Source organism: Leucoraja erinacea, chromosome 1 (assembly GCF_028641065.1).
Source record: "Leucoraja erinacea ecotype New England chromosome 1, Leri_hhj_1, whole genome shotgun sequence".
Taxonomy (NCBI): domain Eukaryota; kingdom Metazoa; phylum Chordata; class Chondrichthyes; order Rajiformes; family Rajidae; genus Leucoraja; species Leucoraja erinaceus.
In genome coordinates this window covers 167,081,135-167,098,776 of record NC_073377.1, presented here as the reverse complement: position 1 = coordinate 167,098,776, position 17,642 = coordinate 167,081,135, and the positions used below count along the sequence as shown (strand labels likewise).

The window sequence follows — 17,642 nt, the reverse complement described above, 5'->3', positions numbered from 1 at the left end:
CAGCAAATTGTCTGCAAATGATTTCTCTTTCATATTCCAATCTGTTAACACCAGTAACATTCTGTTCCTTTCATGAACGATACCCATGAGCAGTATCATCAGACAACACATACATTGACTGCACCCAATATGACAGCAGTCACCTTTGCTCTCAATGCCTTCATTCATCTCAAATGCCCAATGTTAACTACTAACTGAACAAAAATTATCTTTAACTTAATACAGAGAGGACTAAAGACACTGTCTTTGGCCCCTGCCACGAACTTCATTCCCTAGCTACTAATTGCATTCCTCTCCCTGTAAACTCTCTCCTTACTCACAAACTGGGGAGTGAATGCAAATCACCAGATTTTGAAATTGTCATTCTTGTTTTCAGTTTCATCTTTGGTTTCTTGGGTTTGCAACTTTTTCTAGCCATAAAGTTGCATTCCTTTGAACGTCTAATTGTATTCACAGCACTAACATCAGTCATGCCTGTAGTTGCTTAAAGTTCTCAAATCCACTCCCTAAACGTATGTCGCCCTCTGAAGTAGGGTCCCAACCCAAAAACGTCACCTAACCATGTTCTCCAGAGATGCTGTTTGCAATTATTCCAGTATTTTGAGTCTCCCTCTATTTCTCCACTCTATTTTGAAGTAGCTTCTTAAATCTTATTTAGTTGACCATCTGTTCTAGTAATATCATGTAGGTCAGTGTCAACATTTATTTCACATTGCTCAAGTAAAGAACTTATGTCAGAACATTAAAAGAGCACTTATCTTGTAAGTGAGCCCACCGCATTATTTGAATGGAGGAAGCTGAAACTCTCTTCTGCCTGTGACATGTACACATTGAAACCGCATTAAAAAGGAGAGTATAAAGAACTGCAGACACTGGTTTGCATGAGATATCATCTATCCACTGTTAGTAATATGATCCATGCATTTTAAAATGGAGCCAACACAAGACAGTTTAGGAACTGCATCCTTGAGTAACTTGGGGTGGGAACACATAAAGCCCAGGTGAACTGTAAAGTCAGTCTGGAGGAAGGAACTGCAGATGCTGGTTTACATCAAAGATACAGGCAGCGTCTCTGGAGAAAGGGAATGGATGACGTTTCGGGTCAAAAACATTCTTCAGACTGAGAGTCAGGGGAAAAGGAAACTGGAGATATGGATGGGTGCAAAGAGAATGTAAGGTGTGAAAACATAAGATCAAAGTGCAATGTCAGTGTCATAGGTCAAGTATTTCAAGCTGATGTTAGAGCTACGCTTCAACTTTTAACAACTGAAGACGATAGCAATGCATTTTTTTTCAAATTAGACAATTTAGCATTTGCGTGTGCAAGCTGTGGGTTGCAAGGTACACTTTTGACATGTCTCAGATACGGGCAGCACATAAGGGCCTGCAGAAACAAAACGCTGCCTATTGATATGGAAATCATTCTAAACCCAAAGTATGGTCTTTTAGATGGACACCCTCAGCAGAGACATCTGAAGGCAGAATAACTCATCACCACAAGTAATGATTGTGGGACAACAAATGTTGGAGTAACAGGACAGGCAGCATCTCTGGATGGGTGGCGTTTCGGGTTGAGATCCTTAAATGATTGTGGGACGTAGCAGCTCCACGAGCAGCTGCGAGGCTGCTCCAGCTCCACAAGCTGCTGCGAGTCTGCTCCACGAGCTACTGCGAGGCTGCTCCAGCTCCACAAGCTGCTGCGAGTCTGCTCCACGAGCTACTGCGAGGCTGCTCCAGCTCCACGAGCAGCTGCGAGTCTGCTCCACGAGCTACTGCGAGTCTGCTCCAGCTCCACAAGCAGCTGCGAGGCTGCTCCACGAGCTGCTGCGAGGCTGCTCCACGAGCTACTGCGAGGCTGCTCCACGAACTGCCGCGAGGCTGCTCCAGCTCCACGAGCAGCTGCGAGGCTGCTCCACGAACTGCCGCGAGTCTGCTCCAGCTCCACGAGCTGCTGCGAGTCTGCTCCAGCTCCACGAGCTGCTGCGAGGCTGCTCCGCGAGCTGCTGCGAGTCTGCTCCAGCTCCACGAGCTGCTGCGAGGCCGGAGTGGGTTGGAGCCCGGACCGCGCGCCCGCCCGCACGCGCACTTACCCCGACGAGCACGAGCCGGCATCGGGCCGCGCGGCCGAAGACGTTGACGTTGACGTTGACGCCGTCTCGCTCCCGCTCTCACAACTCCCTTGATCCACGGTGTAGGGAGCGCCGTAGCTCCGCTCCTGCAAGCCCGCCACGCCGTCACTCATGGCTGCCAGGACACCCGCAGTCAGTCACCGCTTCATCCCGCGCAGGTACTTTATTTGTTGTTAAATCTCACGGAGCGCGCGGCGCGTCAACCAACCGCTATCCTGCGCCATCTTGTTTGCATCCGGGGCCCGGGCCATCACGTGGTCCGTGTCCGCCCGCTGTCATTGGCCAATGGCCGGTTACCATGGAGACGGGAGAAGCTACTGCAATGAAAGGCCCTTCCACTGTACTACAGACCCACTAATCCTCATCAACACTAAGTCAAGTCAAGTCAAGTCAAGTCAAGTTTATTTGTCACATACACATACGAGATGTGCAGTGAAATGAAAGTGGCAATGCTCGCGGACTTTTGTGCAAAAGACAAACAACAAAACAACCAAACAAATTATAAACACAACCATAACACACATATTCTTTTACATAATAAATAATAGAAGGAAAAACGTTCTGTAGAGTTAGTCCCTGGTGAGAAAGGCGTTTCCAGTCCGAATTGCCTCTGGGAAGAAACTCCTTCTCAACCTCTCCGTTCTCACTGCATGGCAACGGAGGCGTTTGCCTGACCGTAGCAGCTGGAACAGTCCGTTGCAGGGGTGGAAGGGGTCTCCCATGATTTTATTTGCTCTGGAGTTACACCTCCTGTTGTATAGTTCCTGCAGGGGGGGCGAGTGAAGTTCCCATAGTGCGTTCGGCCGAACGCACTACTCTCTGCAGAGCCTTCTTGTCCTTGGCAGAGCAATTCCCGAACCAGATGGTAATGTTCCCGGACAAGATGCTTTCCACCGCCGCTGCGTAGAAGCACTGTAGGATCCTCGGAGACACTCTGAATTTCCTCAATTGCCTGAGGTGGTAAAGGCGCTGCCTTGCCTTACTCACCAGTGCTGAGGCGTGTGATGACCATGTCATATCCTCAGAGATGCGGACTCCCAGATATTTAAAACAGTTCACCCTATCCACAGGATCCCCATTTATACTCAATGGAGTGTACGTCCTCGGATGATGTGCCCTCCTAAAGTCCATGATCAGCTCCTTCGTTTTTTTGATGTTCAAGAGGAGGCTGTTCTCCTGGCACCAGAGTGCTAGACCAGCCACTAATCCTCATCAACATGACAGGCAGACTTCTGTTACACATCAACATCTCTGTATAGAATCCACATTCTAACGTGTCGTGAATTGTTAGGCATTTAAATAGATTATTATTATTTTTTAAATGTCTAATATTTGGTTCGCATTTTATTTTGCATAAAGGTTGGGCTTGAGTACTGTAAAAAATAACTATTTTAAGATATTCGCAATCAAAACTATCACAATGAATCACGGAACGTTTTCAGATATCATTCACGTGGGTTGTTTGCATGTGAATGCTTCAGTACTGAATAGTCAATACATAGCATAGTTTGTGCAGGGAGGAACTGTAGGATGCTGGTTTCAACCAAAGATAGACACAAAAAAGCTGGAGTATCTCAGCGGGACAGGCAGCAGCATCTCTGGAGAGAAGGAATGGGTGACGTTCAGACTGAAGAAGGTTCTCGACCCGAAACGTCGACCATTCTTTCTCTCCAGAGATGCTACATGGCAGTTTACCAGCCCGTTGCTCCATTCTTGCTCTTCATGAACTCCTGCTTAGATCGCAAGGTTGTTTAGAGTTTGGCCTTCAGGACTATTTAGTTTCACTTGTAACATAGACAATAGACAATAGGTGCAGGAGTGGCCCTTCAAGCCAGCTATGTTTAAGAGCCCTATCTAGCTCTCTCTTGAAAGCATCCAGAGAACCTGCCTCTACCGCCCTCTGAGGCAGAGAATTCAACAGACTCACCACTCTCTGTGAGAAAAAGTGTTTCCTCGTCTCCATTCTTAATGGCTTACTCCTTATTCTTAAACTGTGGCCCCTGGTTCTGGACTCCCCCAACATCGGGAACATGTTTCCTGCCTCTAGCGTGTCAAAATACATGAAACAACACAAAATACATGAATATATTATTGCCTTTAATGGACAAAATGAGGATTGTTGAATGCCAAGAATAATATATTGAAAATAAACTTGGGCTTGTTGGGTTTGTACACTCTGGAGTTTAGAAGGATGAGAGGGTATCTCATTGAAACATACAAGATTGTTAAGGGCTTGGACACAGCTAGAGGCAGGAAACATGTTCCCGATATTGGGGGAGTCCAGAACCAGGGGCCACAGTTTAAGAATAAGGAGTAAGCCATTTAAAACAGAGACAAGGAAACACTTTTTCTCACAGAGAGTGGTGAGTCTGTGGAATTCTCTGCCTCAGAGGGCGGTGGAGGCAGGTTCTCTGGATGCTTTCAAGAGAGAGCTAGATAGGACTCTTAAAAATAGCGGAGTCAGGGGATATGGGGAGAAGGCAGGAACAGGGTACTGATTGCGGATGATCAGCCATGATCACATTGAATGGCGGTGCTGGCTCGAAGGGCCGAATGGCCTCCTCCTGCACCTATTGTCTATAAACTTACAACCTTTAAATATTTCAGAGTTATTTAAAAAATAAAATCCATCCTCTATTGTCATGTAGACAAGAAGCAAGGAGAATGTATATCAAATGGACCCCACATAATCAGTGAACAAGATAAAGAACCATTAATCCAGTTAATTCATTATTTGTTTCTGAGAGAAATGTGGGGCAGTACATTTAATTCCATTTTGGTTCTTCTTTAGTAGTATCCATTTAGCATCTACTCTGGTAAGTGACATCTAATTTCATCCAAAAAGCACCTTATTTGATAATGCACTGTTTCCTGAATACAGAAAAAGGCCATGTTGTAGTGTGCACTTTCTATCTATCTTGGAATAGCAAGGCTGGCATCTTATAGACTGGAGCCCAACTGTGGTCCCAATATAAAAATCACTGAAAGAGCCAAACTATTTAATTTGACAAATCCATTGTCTTTCTGGTTGATCACCATAAAAAAAAGATTTTGCCCTGAAAAAGAGTAACTTAGCCACCTTTCCTTCAACATAATGTACAACTTTATTTCTAATCCGCGTCCTTCCATTTTAATTGAATTTAAATGATTATTACGAATACGCTGTAAAATCAGCTGATGAAATAGTCAGCCCTACAATAAATCTTGCCCTTCAATATAAAACAAATGCAATAGACAGGTAGAATGATACATGGGACAAAGTCTATTCATACCAGTATTGTGAGATGAAAATTTCTGGATATATTACCATTATTATTATTTTTATTATTTGTGTTTGATGGAAAAAAAGTTGAACATGTCATCCTACATCAAATACCTTTTTTATTCAATTTTAATCACAATAGTCCCTTACTGACATACATCAGGTCTACAAGATCCCTGCACGGTTATATATCCTATGAGTTTAATTGTTTCCCGACCAACGTTATTTTAATGGCCTTTAAACATATTTGAAAAACGTGTTCTTCTGTGTAATACTTGACAGCTCCACTTGATTCAGGTGAGAATTACTATGAGTTGAGGTTTAATTTAAATACCCCTCCCAACCATTGGCCCTGGAATACCAAAAGGAAATCAGAATTAAATTGAACACATTGTCTAATGAGAATTATTGGTATTATTGCATTATTGAATTATTGCACCAAAATTTACAACCTCAAAGATTCATTAATTTATGAATTTCAGAGATTCATTTTAAAAACATCCAAATTCACTAACAAGAAAAACAAATTTCCTGTTGCAAATTATTCTAAACAAAATGTTCACAACTCCTAATCTTGAGTTGATGTTTATTTGCTCTTACAAGCTATATCTTACATCAATATTTCCTCCGTGTTTGGCAACATTGGAAGGCCACAAAGTGCTGGAATAACTCAGTGGGTCGGTCGGTCAGCATGACCCGCTGACTTACCCCAGCACTTTGCGTTCTTTCGTGCATCTGCAGTTCCTTATTTCTACATCGTAAAGCTACGTTTTAAATGCTTAAAGCAATTTATTAATTTAAAGTAATTCAGTTTGTCACAAGTAACCTCTTGCCTTTATATTTATTGAGGACATTTTGAAGTTGTTTTCTTTATTCTCATTGTTGAGGGCCAAAACAGTTCTTCATGCTGAGGCACAGTAATGAGTGGAAAGGATAGGGCGTACGTTTTTTTTTCCGTATGGCACTTCGAAGCTCCCGAAATTCCCAGACCAAATTTCTTAATTATCTTATGTGCAGAAAATAAATTCTTAACTTTCTTACGTATCAAATTAAGATAATTAAGTCGTTCAGCCCATCGAAGTCAAAATATCCAAATGTCATTTCATAGATAACGCATGCCGAGAACGACATCTACATTTCTCAAATCAAAATGTGTTATTTGTACCGGTACACAACCCTTTCCCACCTGGGGACCGTAACGTTATTATTTGTATCATTTTGTTAGCCCTTGTACCTACTTTCATATTGCCTCTTTAGCTGTGTTGTGTTACTGAGTGAGCTTAATGCAGCCGATTTGGGGATTTCAAATTATTGTCTGGGTTATTAACGTAGCTTTATGGAGCTATATATTTTTGTCGTTCCATCCTCGGCTTTAATCATATGTAAGTTTGAAAGCATTTGAATGCCGTTTAATTAAGTCTGGAGTTAGGTTGGCAGTACAACACAGATCAACACCACAGTACAATGCGGCCTGTTATTTAAATAGAGCTGGCATACTCACTCCGCGGACTTTACTTTCATCGTATGATTGCTCCAAATGTAGTATATTATAATATCAGTATTAAAGCAATAAACAGATTTAATCCTACTATAGACATACTTTGGGAGAGGGGTAATGAATTTCGGATTACAGTGGTATGTGACCCAGTTACAAGCTGCCGGTCACATGAAATTAATTAAATCTTGCGATGAGGATTTTAACGAGTTGTAGAAGGTTACCATCACGTTTCAATCTATATTATTTTTGTCGGAAAAAAAAAATTCAGAGCAAGTTCAAGCCCATTAAATGTCATTAATCACCTATTTTCCGATATTGATTATAACCCAACAATTTTTAACTAGTAAAATGATGTTCATCCCAAATATTTCCCTCACACGTAGCATAGCATGGAAAGATTAAACGTTGCCAATTTCCTTCGCTCCATAGATGCTGCTGCACCCGCTGAGTTTCTCCAGCATTTTTGTGTACGATAGTAAACTGAAACAGGTTTAAAACAGCCGCCACAGTCCATTAGGTGCTCACCTGTGAACAAGTACACTTTGCAGTGAATCCAATTTATCCAGATTTCTGTTTGCGGGCCTTGCGATGCCGTATCTCCCAACATTAAACATCATTGGCTTCAGATCATCTTTCAGTTGAATGTATACATCGTGCAGTCATGTTAGACTGTATATATTTGCAGACCAAGTTAAATACAAGATATGTAAATTGCCGAATTTGTTGTTTTATCGTCTTCTTATTGCCGTTATTGCCTCACGTCTCCCGAGAATTGCAGGGCGATTATCCCTCCTTCCAAAGGATGTCAGGGAGCATTTTCATACTGCTTCGTTTATTCAAGCGAATGAAAGCTTGCTCACGTCTGAGTGAGGTTACAGTTCAGCTGCCAAACATCTAGGGATAATGCTGCCTTCGATCTTCCTCCTCTTTGAAGTTCGAGCCCTGATACAGATCTGATCCCTGAAAATAGACCTTTAGACGTGGAGGAAAGAATCCCCGAGACTTGTTGCCTCCAGCGGAGCAGGTGGGTTCACTTGCATTTTTCTTCAGTCAAATCCAATCCCCACGGGTCCTAATGCTCAACCTTCCCGTTTTCAGCGATTGATTGGGGCTTGCTGCATTGATTGCAAACGCCTAAAGCGAAGAAGAATGTTTCTCTGAACTATCGGTTTTACCGTGATGACTTTTTTCTTACTTTCCATTGAAAGGCAATTGCCAAAAACAATATGCGCGGCTTTATCCTAAATTGCAAAGTTACGAGTCATTTCTGTTATCTCTCCTCCGTGGTTTTCGCATAAAGTACGTTTGAAATGTAAAAAAAATATGAAATGTATTCAGCCAACGCGTTTAAATTTACATGATATTATGAAGGTAATAGAAACCAGGGCCGGCCTTAGGAGGTGCTTTCTGTTGCGCTAGTATGGGTGTTGTGGGCCGAAGGGACTGGTTTCCAGAGGGCTGGTATGGACATTGTGGGCAGAATGGATTCTTGGGCTGGCAGCTCAGTCACTGAGGTCAGGCAGCTCAGTCACCGAGGCCTGGCAGTACAGTCACTCGGACCTGGCAGGCTGGCAGCTGAGAAACTGCCAGAAATTCTGCCCAAAACAGGTGACAGACTCTGTGAGAGAGAAGGGGGAGAGGATGGACTGAACGGCTGGTTGGCTGGCAGCTCAGTTACTTACAGCAGGTGCGCTGGCAGTTCACTTACTCATGGCTGATGGGCTGGCAGTACAGTCACTCACGGCTGGTGGGCTGGCAGTTCACTTACTCATGGCTGATGGGCTGGCAGTGCAGTCTCTCACGTCTGGTGGGCTGGCAGTTCAGTCACTGACAGCTGGTGGGCTGGCAGTTCACTTACTCACGGCTGGTGGGCTGGCAGTGCAGTCTCACGTCTGGTGGGCTGGCAGTTCAGTCACTGACAGCTGGTGGGCTAGCAGTTCACTTACTCACGGCTGGTGGGCTGGCAGTTCAGTCACTGACAGCTGGTGGGCTGGCAGTTCACTTACGGCTGGTGGGCTGGCATTTCAGTCACTCACAGCTGATGGGCTGGCAGTATCCTTAAAAAAAAAAACGCAAACCGTACGTGGGTTTTGAATTACATTTTACTCAGATGCAAGCCAAGGAATGGCATAATTGTTAGCTGTCAAGTGGACATAATCAACCTCAGTAAATTGACAATATCCTATTGAAAGGGAGTGGGTGTTTAAGCTGTCAGGTCATTTTATTATTTACCAAAATAGACATCTCAATACCATAATGATAGAAAACTTACTTTTCCATACATCAATGAAGTCTGGAGATTTTTTTAAATGACAAATTTAGCTTCAGAAGCGTTTTCTTTTTGCATGTAAAAACCCACTTTAGAACCATGGGCGATTTTAAAATTTTACAGCCAGATTTATCACTTCTGCAACTTTTCAGATGCCAAAGGAATCAAGAAAAAACACAAATAATGCCTTATTGTTGATGAAATGCAGTGAGCAAACGCGAAAATTCCCAATATTCTCAATCTCGATATCTGCACGGCCAATGTTCGCCAAGCATTTTTAGCTGTTGTTGTCCCTTCAGCTCTCGATTCTCTTTACCTTCATCTCTCTTCACGTTTGGAGTTCTGAAGTAGGATAGATGTCTCTCACGGTTACCCTGACTTCCACAATTATTTACAGAGCAAAAATCCACAATTTTGGCGGTTTTTAACAGGTAGGAAAGTACGTGTTTCGTGTATTAACAACATATACCGGAAGCTGCGATGTCCTCCAGATGGATTGAGTGGTTCCGTTCATCAAGCCCTTTCACCGGGGACCTTACGTGCAACCCCCTATACACACACACACACACACCCACACACACACCCAATACTAAAATGCCAAGTAACTTCAGAACGTGGTGAACATAGTGTGTAAACCAAATGATTCAAATGTTTAAAGCCTCCTGTCGTGGCTGCTGCTGAAGCAAAAACGTGCTTTAAGTAACGTCCAACACACTCACCATAGACAGAGCAGTCAGCTCTCTTGAATTATTCAATGATGTCTTCATTCTGTGCCTTCTGCAGTCAGCACCATCATGCCATGAACCGGAAATTATGCACTCAGCGCCATCTTGCCGCTAACCGGAAATGACGTCATCGGCGCCATCTTGCCACTAAGCGGAATTCATGGTATGAGCGCCAATTTCGCAATTAAACACAGTCCTGATCTAATAAAATGTTTATTCACGCTTTATGCATCCAAAAACTGTTGCAACCAAGCCCTTTAAAAGCCAAGCCAATTGGGCAAACACTTTGCAAGCTAACTAAACGCGTTTTCGAAGAGCCCTATAATAGCCAAGCCAATTGGAAAAACACTTTGCAAGCCAACAAAACACGTTTTTTGAGAACCCTTTAATAGCCAAGCCAATTGGGCAAACACTTTGCAAGCCATTTAAAAAGCCAAAAAGCCAATTGGGCAAACACTTTGAAAGCCAATTGGGCAAACACTTTGCAAGCCAACAAAACACATTTTCTGCAAGCTCTTTAATAAGCCAAAAAGCAAATTGGGCAAAGACTTTCCAAGCCAACAAAACACATTTTCTGAGAGCCCTTTAAAAGCCAAAAAGTCAATTGGGCAAACACTTTGCTAGCCAACAAAACACATTTTCTGAAAGCTGTTTAAAAAGACAAAAAGCCAAAAAGCCAATTGGGCATACACTTTGCTAGCCAACAAAACACATTTTCTGAAAGCCCTTTAAAAAGCCAAAAAGCCAAAAAGCCATTTGGGCAAACACTTTGCAAGCCAACAAAACACGTTTTCTGAAAGCCCTTTAATAGGCAAGCCAATTGGGCAAACACTTTGCAAGCCATTTAAAAAGCCAAAAAGCCAATTGGGCAAACACTTTGCAATTGGACAAACACTTTGCAAGCCAACAAAACACATTTTTTGAAAGCCCTTTAAAAAGCCAAAAAGCCAATTGGGCAAACACTTTGCAAGCAAATGCAGTAGAGAGGTTAGAGGTGGTGCATGTCTCACCTGGAAGGGCTAGTGGGGTCTGGATGCGAGGGAGGAGGTATAGGGTAGCAGGAGGGTGGAAGACAAAGTGGGACCTGGCGCGATGGTACTTTTTAATGTTGTCAGCAGCGTTTATGTGGCGACTATTTGCATACCTTACTCCACAGCTCTCTGGGGTAGAAAATTCCTCTGAGTCATTTCCTCCTCATCTCCATCTTAAATGGGTGATCTTTTATTCTGAAACTTTGTCTCCTAGTTCTAGATACGCCAATAAAAGAAACATTCCCTCAGTTTCTGACATGTTTCAATAAGATCACCTTTCAGTCTTTTCAACTGCATTGAATATTGGCCCAACCTTTTTTAACCTCACCCTGTATAACAACCCTAGATCCCGTTGAGTTTTTATTCCATGTAAATAATAACTTGCCTTTTTCTCCTCCTTTTGAAATTAGATGATGTGACATTTTCCCACATAATATTCAATTTCTTGTCCACTCACAACGTACTTGCATCCCTTTGCAGGCTCTTTGTATCCTTGTCACAAGTTGTTAACCTATCTCTATATCTTGAGCACATTTCTCTATAATATTGTACAGGTATATACTATATTCTTATCCAATTCATTAATATAGATTCTAAATGGTTAAGGAACTCTGAAGATCACTGGCAGTCCACTGATTACTGATTTGAAAACGACCCATTTATCCTGCACTGTAACTTCTTTTTACAAGGTAGAAACTAAAGATATTCCCATTTAGTGGTGAGAGAGATCTGAGATTTTTAGTGGGCAGAGTTACAGTCATACTCCAAAGCCTGCATTTTTGAAAGTATGATGATCTTTAACTGAGAAAAATGTATCATGATATGTACTTGTTAGATGTAAGCAACTATTCTGACTAACTCATTACATTGCTTTGACTCTCATTATACACAAGTGGAAGCTTTCTTGCCTTCTGATCTCTAGCAAGAAGGAATATAATCTAGGTAGTTTTATTTGAATAAAGAACTTTAATGTTTGTCTTACACCAAAGGACAGGAAACTGATTGCAAATATGGCTGATAATCTGCAGAGTTTGGCTTTCCCTTTTTTGGTGTAGCACACATCACCAGCTCTACCAGGAAGGTCCACGGATATGCATTGTTATATTTACTTAATCAATTTAAACATCACCAGATTTGATATCCATGCCATAGTCTGAGTATAGGAGCAGGGAGGTTCTACTGCAGTTGTACAGGGTCTTGGTGAGACCACACCTGGAGTATTGCATACAGTTTTGGTCTCCAAATCTGAGGAAGGACGTTATTGCCATAGAGGGAGTGCAGAGACGGTTCACCAGACTGATTCCTGGGATGTCAGGACTGTCTTATGAAGAAAGACTGGATAGACTTGGTTTATACTCTCTAGAATTTAGGAGATTGAGAGGGGATCTTATAGAAACTTACAAAATTCTTAAGGGGTTGGACAGGCTAGATGCAGGAAGATTGTTCCCGATGTTGGGGAAGTCCAGGACAAGGGGTCACAGCTTAAGGATAAGGGAGAAATCCTTTAAAACCGAGATGAGAAGAACTTTTTTCACACAGAGAGTGGTGAATCTCTGTAACTCTCTGCCACAGAGGGTAGTCGAGGCCAGTTCATTGGCTATATTTAAGAGGGAGTTAGATGTGGCCCTTGTGGCTAAGGGGATCAGAGGGTATGGAGAGAAGGCAGGTACGGGATACTGAGTTGGATGATCAGCCATGATCATATTGAATGGTGGTGCAGGCTCGAAGGGCCGAATGGCCTACTCCTGCACCTAATTTCTATGTTTCTATGTTTCTACTAAGGAACCAGGTGATGAGCAACTGGTTTGAGCATAATTATTTGTGAGGAATAGGTCCTTCTGCGCATGCCACATCACACTAACCTGGAAGTACTGATGATCCCTCTTTGAATGGTGCCAGTGGGAGTCTTTCCTTTCTGCTTGATGCAAGATTCAGCTGTTTAAGTTACTAGTTGAAGTGTTGAGTTCCATAAATACAATTCTGTCATTAAATCAGTGTCAGACATCGTATTCTGCATACTTTGGCAATAATAGTCTTTACCAATTGTGTCACAAATGTGCATGTGTGCTGCAGACAATTTGCAGAAAGTCTATGGAGATTTGTACTGCAAAAAACCAGGTGTTGACTATTTGAAATACATGCCCAGGCAGCATAAGGATAGAAAGCCCTTTATTATTAAATGAATGATTTTGAAAAATGGAAAATGTTTATTTTCTTCTGATGATAATGAAGCAAACCAGTAATAAGCTATTTAAGGCACTTTTTTTTTATCATGGGGAGGTTCTATTGATAACAGATGTGCAGAGCTCTCTAGCACAAATATATGGGTTATGCTGTTTTAATGGATTGCAGACTCTCGGTTGTAACTGTAACACACTGCCACGAGATTCAATGCACTAATATTGACGTGCTCTAAGTGTGGACCCAACTACATGGCTTTCTAATAATATTATTGTACACAAGATGGTTTTCTTTTTAATTCTAAATGTAATCAGGTATTCGTGGGGAGTAAGGACTATATTAATACCCAAATTATTGTTGACTATGTTAATTATATACCATTAATCTAGGAGGTCAAGGTTAAGATATGTTACTTATTTTTCTGATAGGCTTTATTAATTTTAAATATTCATAGCATGCAGAAATATGATGATCTTGCTTCTCCATTCTTTCCTATTTATACATGTGCAGTTTCTGAGTTTTAGGACAAAATCAAATGAGTATGTTCAACAAATGAAAGTCATCTGTTGACTGTAGCAGCAGAAGTTGGTGGTAGATTCATCTGGAGCAAGTTTAGGCATTATATAATCAGAGACGTGTACACTGAAAGCCTGAACTTGCTGGCAATTACATAGGTAACTAATGTCAGTTGATGGCAAAGCCCAACTACAGGGTCTTTGACCTAAAATGTTAATTATGTTTCTCTGTTCACAAATGCTGTCCGACGGGAAAAGAACTGGAAACAAAGTAAAAGTTGGAGAATGATCTAAACAGAACTTATATCTTTCATATTTTATGAACAGGCTTTAAGTGTACACACAAAAGATGAACAAGTGACTTTAAAACAAAGCTCCATACGGTCATAAGTGATAGGAGTAGAATTAGGCCATTTGGCCCATTAAATCAGCGCTGTTATATCTTTCCCTCCTAACACCTATTCTCCTGCCTTCTTCCCATAACCTCTGATACCTATACTAATCAAGAATCTAACTATCTCTGTGCAAATGACCCAGTCATTCTCACAAACATGATACAACAGAATTGTATTAAAGAACACTTACAGTACACAACAGCATGTTGTTTCAGCTGTGTAGCGGCACGCAGACTAATAGCACAAGCTGGGTTACGATAATATGAACCGTGTAGTAGGCAGAGCTTCTAATAATAAAGCACTACATTGGTTAGTGTGGAGTAACCAATCTACACTCTGCCTTAAAAAAAATCACTGACTTAGCCTCCACAGTCTTCTGTGGCAAAGAATTCCACAGATTCACCACCCTCTGACTAATGAAATTTCTCCTGTTCTCCTTCCTAAAGGAACATCCTTTAATTCTGAGGCTATGACCTCTAGTCCTAGACTTGCCCACTAATGGAAAAATCCTCTCCACATCCACTATATCCAAGCCTTTCACTATTGCATATGTTCAATGAGGGCCCCCCTCATTCTTCTAAACTCCAGCGAGTACAGGCCCAGTGTTGACAAATGCTCATCATAGGTTAAACTACTCATTCCTTGTAAACCTCCTCTGGATCTTTTCTAGACCCAGCACATATCGACACTAGGCCCAACATGGCCGCTCCCTATAGGCCATTTCGGTGACTCTGCCTTTTCCTTTTTTGCTGCTTAATCTACCAATTTGCTGTTACAACCAGTCCAATGGTTACCTCCATGACCATGTTTTAATCCGGTCTTGCTATTGAACAATCTGCCTATTTGGGAACTTCCTCACCCAAGGTCATCTGTTGCTGGCCCTGATTTGTCCTTTTTTTTTGCTTCCAGTTTTTTTCCCGCTCTCCCTATTACACTCAGTCTGAAGAAGAGTCCTCAACTGAAAAGCCACATCCATTTTTTCCAGAGATACTGCCTGGCCTGCTGAGAATCTAGCATTTTGCATCTAGCTTAAGTGGCTTTAGTTGAAGTGACATTCAGGGAAATAACACTTGATATCCAGGCAAATACCTGAAGACAAGTAGGATGTAGTATCTTCAAATTACCAGATTATATTAAGTTATGTGTTGTATTTGCGATGTTATATTCACAGTAAGATTTACAATGAACAAAAGTATTCGGACCAGGTTTGTGCTTTTGTAAATCTGAAGACATTAACTGGATATTCTCTTTTATTATGCATCTTAATTGTAAAAATCACTAAGGCACAACTAATACGCAGTTTTGTAGAACATCTATCTATCTATACATATATAAAACTGATCGTTTTTTCTATTTGCGCAAAAACTGTACATGATAGCGCTATGATTTTTCGCCAGCTCACTCACCGTTCTCCTGTGCTGCGAGTGCACCAAAATGTATAATGTAAAAGTTAGCAAGGTTTAAGAATCGTAAAAAACGTGCATGCACAGAACGATCTCCTCTCCTGCCAGTCAGCGCCGTGCGGATTAGTCTCTTCTCCTGCCGGCGCTGGTGCTTCCAAGTTGATCTGAGACCTGGCTCTGAGGACGCCAACGGCTGATGCTCCTCCGGGGCACGCAAGAAGGGAGATGAGTGGCAACCTCGAGATCCTGTGGAGGGAGAGTGGGGAGGAGAGGGGATAGAGGGAGAGGAGGGGAGTAGGGAGGGGAGAGGAGTTATGGAGGAGGGAGGGAGTGACTGAGGGTAGGGGAAAGGAGAGCTGAGGGAGGGATTGGGAAGGACAGGAGAGGGAAAAGAAGGAGGAGGAGAAGAGGGAGAGTGGGGAAGGAGGGGGAAAGAGGGAGAGTTGGAGGGAGAAGAGGAGGGGGAGTTGTGGGGGAGGTAGGGAGTGGGGAATAGAGGGAGAGGAGGGCAGTGGGGGAGTTGAGGAGGGATACTGGGGGGATAGGGGAGGTGAGGAGGGCTAGGGGGAGGTGAGGAGTGGGGAGGTGGCGGATAGAGGGATAGGAGGGGGTATGGTCTAGGGGAGAGGAGTTTTGGAGGTAGGGAGTGACGGTCTGGGAAAGGAGAGGGAGAGAGAGGTGAGGGAGGGATTGGTGAGGAGAGGAGGAGAAGGGAAAGAAGAGGGAGGGTGTAAAGGAGGGGGAGAGAGTGCTAGCGATGATGGGAAATGAGCTGCGCCTGTGCAGTTGGGGGCTATGGGTGAGTGGTGGAATATTGCGTTGGGAGACCAAGCCTCCTGTGTGACATTAGTCTAGTATATATTAATGCTGTATGACATGATTTAACCGTAAATTTTGATAGCGGCTTTGCTTGTCGTAGAGTCTCATGGAAAGTTACTGCTCCGGTTTTTGTCATCAATTTGGAAATCAATCTGGGTTAAACTGCCATGTGATATATGCTTAGAAGTGAAAACTATAATTAAGAATTATTTGATGATAAGATAAGCCGATACAAAGTGCAGACATGATTATATTTGGTTTTCATTTGGTTTGATTCATCTTAGAGGACATAATTGTTATACAGCTGACAGGGCATCAAATGCAATTGGTGGAGATGGAGCCTGTGACTCAGTTCAGTTGATAAATCACAATCGTGAAATCTATAGACACATTTATATTCAGTAGGCATCTTCATCAACAAATTCAAGTTTCAGCTTCAGAGATTCACAATTTGAAAACAGTTCAAATAAATTAAACAAACATTAGGAATTTGCAATAACAGAGTTATTAAAATGTGATATATTCTAGAGGGGAAAGTTAACTTCATTTAACCTGGCAAAATATCAAGATGTCAATAGTTCTGCAAAATTGAAAACATATACTGATAGGGAAACCATAATATCCTGTCCCTCACCTGGAAAACATTCAAAGATAATCCATGCGTATCTGTGCATCTTTAAACACTGTCAAACATTTCTTGTGGATTTGAAAATTGAAACAATTTCTCTTTGCATATACATGTTTAAAAGTCAAGTTTTGCAGATAGCAAAAGCAATTCCAAGGAAAATAATCCATTACAGTCAACTAACTCCCTGAGTAAATAGAATTTTGCCAAGCAGTCTTTGCACTTCATATTACACCATCCAAGGTTTTAGGATATTTTGAGTCCTTTACGCCTACATCTGGATGTTGGAAGCAAGCAATACTCACAGTTATTTTAACTGCATAATTTTGCAAGAATGTTTGCTCCAGACCGTTTTTGCATGATATTTATTAACATGTTGAAAGAAAAGTACTTCATCTTAATTATACATAATTAGTGAATTGACCATTTTATGGTAGTGTATCTGAATATTCTTTTTCGAAATAGATTAATATATAACGATGCTTGTGCCTTAATTTTGAAAGAAGAAAGTTGTAGATCTTGTCAAGGTTTTTATGTTGTTCAGATGATGTGCAACCCATCCAGTATACTGAGTTCATACGCCCTCTGTGGCTCAATTAGGTGAAAGAACTCCATTAAGTTCAGTCGAAAACCTCTGTTGAACGGGTTATGAAAATGTCCATTTTTGTCAAGATAACTGTATTTCTTCTGATTCATGTGTTCATTTATTGTTAAGTTAAGTGCAGCCATATAGAACTGTAAATAATGACAATTAAATATTGTATGATTAGATGTTCTCCAGTATCAGTAT

The 17,642-nt window shown here is 41.9% G+C and overlaps 2 protein-coding genes and 1 long non-coding RNA gene across 9 annotated transcripts in view; 1 reads left to right on the top strand and 2 right to left on the bottom strand.

The window, feature by feature from the left end:
• intu (inturned planar cell polarity protein) overlaps positions 1-8,514 on the bottom strand; it is a 67,608-nt gene extending 59,094 nt beyond the window's left edge. For 2 of the 5 annotated variants that reach the window (XM_055647480.1, XM_055647478.1), the window contains exon 1: positions 2,091-2,385. In XM_055647480.1, the coding sequence (XP_055503455.1) occupies positions 2,091-2,242 (152 nt within the window). In that variant the 5' untranslated portion in view covers positions 2,243-2,385. Of the gene's footprint in view, positions 1-2,090; positions 2,391-7,414 lie in introns of those variants that run through there. The other 3 variants (XR_008724727.1, XR_008724726.1, XM_055647488.1) reach the window with 3 other exon arrangements.
• Positions 2,156-17,642, top strand: part of LOC129704449 (uncharacterized) — a 71,723-nt gene continuing 56,236 nt past the window's right edge. For both annotated transcript variants that reach the window (XR_008724728.1, XR_008724729.1), the window contains exon 1: positions 2,156-2,287. This is a non-coding gene — a long non-coding RNA (uncharacterized LOC129704449). The remainder of the gene's footprint in view (positions 2,288-17,642) is intronic.
• LOC129704438 (uncharacterized) overlaps positions 16,470-17,642 on the bottom strand; it is a 39,251-nt gene continuing 38,078 nt past the window's right edge. For both annotated transcript variants that reach the window (XM_055647519.1, XM_055647509.1), the window contains one exon: positions 16,470-17,587. In XM_055647519.1, the coding sequence (XP_055503494.1) occupies positions 17,393-17,587 (195 nt within the window). In that variant the 3' untranslated portion in view covers positions 16,470-17,392. The remainder of the gene's footprint in view (positions 17,588-17,642) is intronic.